Source organism: Heptranchias perlo, chromosome 9 (assembly GCF_035084215.1).
Source record: "Heptranchias perlo isolate sHepPer1 chromosome 9, sHepPer1.hap1, whole genome shotgun sequence".
Classification (NCBI taxonomy): Eukaryota; Metazoa; Chordata; class Chondrichthyes; order Hexanchiformes; family Hexanchidae; genus Heptranchias; species Heptranchias perlo.
In genome coordinates this window covers 13,627,228-13,633,227 of record NC_090333.1, presented here as the reverse complement: position 1 = coordinate 13,633,227, position 6,000 = coordinate 13,627,228, and the positions used below count along the sequence as shown (strand labels likewise).

At 42.9% G+C, this 6,000-nt stretch overlaps 1 protein-coding gene across 1 annotated transcript in view; it reads right to left on the bottom strand.

The window, feature by feature from the left end:
• Positions 1 to 2,862: 2,862 nt before the first annotated feature.
• LOC137325655 (calcium-activated chloride channel regulator 1-like) overlaps positions 2,863 to 6,000 on the bottom strand; it is a 39,247-nt gene continuing 36,109 nt past the window's right edge. Inside the window, exon 14 of the mRNA XM_067990919.1 lies at positions 2,863 to 3,251. Within this exon, the coding sequence (XP_067847020.1) occupies positions 2,863 to 3,251 (389 nt within the window). The remainder of the gene's footprint in view (positions 3,252 to 6,000) is intronic.

Here is a 6,000-nt window from a genome sequence, read left to right as displayed (position 1 = left end):
GCCTCAAACTGTCCCCGCTGGAGTACATTAAGGTTCTACCTTATTCCTCCCTCTCTTTCCTTATCTACATGCTCCCCCTTAGTGGCAACATCTAAGGTACAAGTCAGCTGATGATAACCAATGTTCCCTCTCCATCACCTCTCTAGACCACCCCAGACTGTCAGACTGTCTAACCTGTAATTGCTGAATCACAACTTTCCTCAACTTAACATCTGGAAGGCCGAATCCATCATTTTTAGCCATGTCCTTGAACAGACCTCCGTTGCCACGAATTCCATTCCTCCCCCCCCAACCCCGGCCACTTGCTCAGACTGAACCAGACCATGGAAGACCTTGGCATCCTATCCAACCTTGAGTTAAGCTTAAAACCCTGCATCCTAACTATCACCAACACTGCCTCATTCCAGCTGAGCAATAATGCTTACCTTTACCCATACCTGAGCCCCTCCACACTGACACTCTTATTCACCTCTTTGTTACCTACCAACTCAATTGGCCTCCATTCTGGCTTCAAATCCTCCACAAACTCTAACTCATTCACAATGTGCCTACCCGTATTCTGCACTAAGTCCCGTTCGCCCATCACCCTCATTCTCACTGTTTTGCATTGGCACTTCCCCCACCCCCCTGCTCCCCTCTCCCCTCTCCCCATGTATCTTCAAATCCATTTACATCCTTGACACACCCTTTCTTTTAAACCTCCCCCAGCCTTATACCTTCCCTGCATCTTTGGTCCGCTAACTCTGGCCTTTTGTGCGTTCCCCCTGTGAAAGTGTAGGTATACCAGGTATAATAGCCATAGTAAGCTTTTCTTATTATAAAACATAGACACACACATATTAAAAGACTAATTCTGCAATAGTTGCAAAAAGTACAAGGTCAGGTTTGGAGTATATTAGACATTATCCCATTAACCGTTCATGAGAAGAGATGATCAATGTATTAGGTGCATGGCAAGGTAGTCAGGAGACTGTAGGGGAATCAAAGTATGAATAGAGCTCGTTATATATGTACAGGAAAGAGATAAGAGAAGGCCTTAACTGATATCCACGGTTTCTCAGATAGAGAGAACAATAAACAAGAAATAGATGGTGTTGCGCAGATGTAATGAGAGGGATTACCTAATGAATGTCACTTTACGTGGTGAGGCAGGTGGAAGTATTAGACTTAATAGCATGATGGTAGAGGACATGATTAACCCTATACGACACAGCGGAGCTCCTTAGGGATTTCGACCTAGTCTTGCTGAGGCTAACGCAAGCAGTCAAGATCACAAGCTTGCAACTTCCCCATGAGTCCTCTGCATGTGAGTTGCAATTGGTACCCATCTCATGGGCACTGCATGTAAGGGGTTTTGTTTTATTATATAATTGATTTGATGAATAAAGAGTATTAATTGGGTGTTTAGGTGTTTCCATGTCCTCAAACTTGTATTCGGGGTAAAAGGATAAATGACTATCCGATAATAGCTCAACATAAGAGCAGAAGGGTAAATGGCTTTCCTGTAAAAGCCCAACACCCTGTCCCTTTACTCAACAATTGCTGGCAGAGTCTTCATTCGCCTTGGCTCCACTCTCTGGATCTCACACCCTAAATCCCTTTATTGCTCCTTTTCCCCCTTTAAAAGCCTTCTTAAAATCGACCTCTTTGTTTAGGCCTCTCCAATCTCTCGATCCACGGCTCAGCCTCCCAATCCTTGTTAATTTCCATTTGTGAACCTCGTTGGTATATTTTGTTCTGTTAAAGGTGCCACATAAATGCAAGTTATTGCTGTTGATAATGGCTAGTATGGAACGTTAATTGGATAAAACACTGATTTTTAAACTTTCTGTGTGAGGAACCCATTCCAAATATTGACACAGTCCCAGGTACCTGCTTTACTAACTTCTGAAAGATGATATCAGCCACCCAAAGGAAACAATGATATCACTGCAGAAAACATTTTTATTCGTGTAGAGCGGCAGGAATAACATCCAAATTAGTCAACAGCACAGATTCCTTCCCTGTAAGGACACAATTACTTACCCAGATTCAGAGAACTTAGCCGTGGGTTGGCAAGAGCCAAAGTTTAGATACCTTGGAACATGTCCAGGGTACCTCTGGAGTTTAACCAACTAAGACTATGCAGCCTATCATGACAGAACATTAGGAACCTTCTCACTATTTGTCCAGCAGAAACCACTGTACCCATTGGGACACTGGCTTGCAGGGTTATCCAAAGCCAGGTAGAAAGAATTCTCGCCTCTCGGAGACAGGTCCAACACACCAGATTCCACTAATGAACCAAGCTGGCTGGTCAATCATTAACGGTGCCTTTTAGTACTGTGGATCAGTCTGGCTCAGGTATCAGATTATCAAGACTGCTGCCTCGGGTTGACTTGGTTCTAATCTTCCCTTACCAGTGAGAACTACCCAAAGAGACTCCACTTACTTCTCCACCACCTCGACATTACAACAGTGACTACACTTCAAAACTACTTCATTCGCTTTCGGACTTCCTGAGGTCATGAAAATCGCTGTATCAAAGCAACTTCTTTCTTCTTACCTCCCCCTAGAGGATAATCAAATAGTTAGGGGGTGAATTCTCCTGATTGTCTGCTGTAAGTTTGGTAGAAGAGCCCTGGAAACCCCAGAAAAATGGTGTAAATGCTGTTTTTCTGTAACTTACGTGACTTTTCCACTGAAGTTACAGCGGACGATCAGGAGAACCCCCCCCCCGCCCCCACCCCCACCCCCACATGGAAATTTATCCCCAAGTCTGTATGTGTATAAACTGTAATTTGATTATGTGTTTGGATTATTAGCTTCATTAACTGCATGCTGCCTGCTTGTTCCTACTGTAAGGGCTTATGATTTAGCTATTTATTCCTCATCCGCAAAAATTCTCTTTCTGCTTTTTTTGTTCACAATGCAAGTAGTGATCCCAGCTATCAAACATACAATAAATGAAACAACGGCTACAATCAAAACAATCTCCGAAATATTAATGCCTTTTGGGTACTCAACCAAAGGCACAAAAACAGAAACCTTGGCTACATTAGACATTTCAGAGGACGTATTGTTTTTATCATATGCGAGGAGAGCAAAGTAGACAGTTGTCCCATTTTCAGGATTCTCAGGAACAATTGTAACTGTTTCCCTGGAGCCAGATGGTCGTGGATTCAAACTGGTCAAATTAACCAGTGCAGCTTTTGTGAAATTGTCCCGCAGCTGTAGTAGGTTGTCACTCATTCTCATCTCATAGCGAGATGCTAAGAAAAGAAGAAATGAAAAAATTGGAAATAAATGAATGCATCACATGTGATTGAAAATGGCTGAACCTTTTCCTACTGCAATAAACCATTATAGATTGCACTGAAAGGTTGCTCACAAATGGATAAACATTGAATTTTGGTGGAGAGTGCAGCACTGTTGTTATCCTTGTATCTCCTGCTGTAAACCTCTCCGCCTCTCTACCTCTCTCTCCTCCTTTAAGATGCTCCTTAAAATCTACCTCTTTGACAAGGCTTTTGGTCACCTGTCCTAATATCTCCTTATATGGCTCGGTGTCAAATTTTGTTTGGTAACGTTCTTGTGAAGCGCCTTGGGACATTTTACTACGTTAAAGGTGCTATATAAATTCAAGTTGTTGTTGTATATCAGGACATCATGCTCAAAGTCAGATGTTAATTTTAAGACCATGGGCACCCATTTCATTTTCTGCTGCTACTCGTCAGGATTTTCCTCGGTCACATTCCATTGATAAGTGGTATGTGTGTGTGTTTGTGTGTGCGCGTGTGTGTTAGTTTGACTTCATGACTGTCTGATAACGGAATCTGTCTGAATTAAGATAATTTTTCACCCTGAACTGAGCAACATGGAGTATTTCGTAAAGGAAAGTATTTGAAATGGAAACATCACCAAACAACATCTTGGCTCATTCGTAGCAATCTCACCTGTAGGCCAGAAGGTTGTGAATTCAAAGCCTCAACCCCGGTCTTCAGCATATGGTCTAGGCTGACACTTTGGCACACTACATTGTCAGAGAGACTATCTTTCAGGTGGATAAAAAATATGCAGTGGTACTACATGATGAAGAGCAATGGAGCTTTCCCCGGTGTCCTGCCAAACATTTATCCCTCAACCAACACCATCAAAAGCAGATTAACTGGTCATTTATTTCACGGCTGCATACAGTGACACCACAAGGCCCAGCCGGAATGGAGATGATTGTGTAACTGCTGTAAGTATCTGGGCAAATTTCACACACGTAATTTGTATTATATAACTATCTTCCACTCAGTGCATTTTGCTGGAGAAATAAGCCTGCTACACTCAGGACACTCCATTTGCTGCAGTTTCGGTCATGAGTTTGGTGACTCCGTTTGCTGTAGTTTCGGTCATGAGTTCAGAGACTCTGTTTGCTGTAGTTTTGGTCATGAGTTCAGAGACTCTGTTTGCTGTAATTTCAGTCATGGGTTCAGAGACTCTGCTCTGGTTTCGGTCATGAGTTTAGAGATTCCGTTTGCTGTAGTTTTGGTCATGAGTTCAGAGACTCTGTTTGCTGTAGTTTCAGTCATGAGTTTAGAGACTCTGTTTTCTGTAGTTTTGGTCATGAGTTCAAAGACCCTGTTTGCTGTAGTTTCGGTCATGAGTTCAGAGACTCTGTTTGCTGTAGTTTTGGTCATGATTCAGAGAATTTGTTTGCTGTAGTTTTGGTCATGAGTTCGGAGACTGCTGTAGTTTTGGTCATGGGTTCGGAGACTCTGTTTGCTGTAGTTTTGGTCATGGGTTCAGAGACTCTATTTGCTGTAGTTTTGGTCATGTGTTCAGAGACTCTGTTTGCTGTAGTTTCGGTCATGAGTTCAGAGACCCTGTTTGCTGTAGTTTTGGTCATGATTCAGAGAATTTGTTTGCTGTAGTTTTGGTCATGAGTTCGGAGACTCTGCTGTAGTTTTGGTCATGGGTTTGGAGACTCTGTTTGCTGTAGTTTTGGTCATGGGTTCAGAGACTCTGTTTGCTGTAGTTTTGGTCATGTGTTCAGAGACTCTGTTTGCTGTAGTTTCAGTCATGAGTTCAGAGACCCTGTTTGCTGTAGTTTCGGTCATGAGTTCAGAGACTCTGTTTGCTGTAGTTTGGTCATGGGTTCAGAGACTCTGTTTGCTGTAGTTTCGGTCATGATTTCAGAGACTCTGTTTGCTGTAGTTTTGGTCATGAGTTCAGAGACCCTGTTTGCTGTAGTTTCGGTCATGAGTTCAGAGACTCTGTTTGCTGTAGTTTTGGTCATGATTCAGAGAATTTGTTTGCTGTAGTTTTGGTCATGAGTTCGGAGACTCTGCTGTAGTTTTGGTCATGGGTTCGGAGACTCTGTTTGCTGTAGTTTTGGTCATGGGTTCAGAGACTCTGTTTGCTGTAGTTTTGGTCATGAGTTCAGAGACTCTGTTTGCTGTAGTTTCGGTCATGAGTTCAGAGACCCTGATTGCTGTAGTTTCGGTCATGAGTTCAGAGCCTCTGTTTGTTGTAGTTTTGGTCATGGGTTCAGAGACTCTGTTTGCTGTAGTTTCGGTCATGAGTTCAGAGACCCTGTTTGCTGTAGTTTTGGTCATGAGTTCAGCGACTCTGTTAGCTGTAGTTTTGGTCATGAGTTCAGAGACTCTGTTTGCTGTAGTTTTGGTCATGGGTTCAGAGACTCTGTTTGCTGTAGTTTTGGTCATGGGTTCAGAGACTCTGTTTGCTGTAGTTTTGGTCATGGGTTCAGAGACTCTGTTTGCTGTAGTTTTGGTCATGGGTTCAGAGACTCTGTTTGCTGTAGTTTTGGTCATGGGTTCAGAGACTCTGTTTGCTGTAGTTTTGGTCATGGGTTCAGAGACTCTGTTTGCTGTAGTTTTGGTCATGGGTTCAGAGACTCTGTTTGCTGTTGTTTATGAATGAATTAAAACCACAAGTTCTGTCCCACCTCCAACTCATTGGCTGACACAGTGTTGTCAATATTCACTCTGTTATTTCACTCTTGTTTGTCGG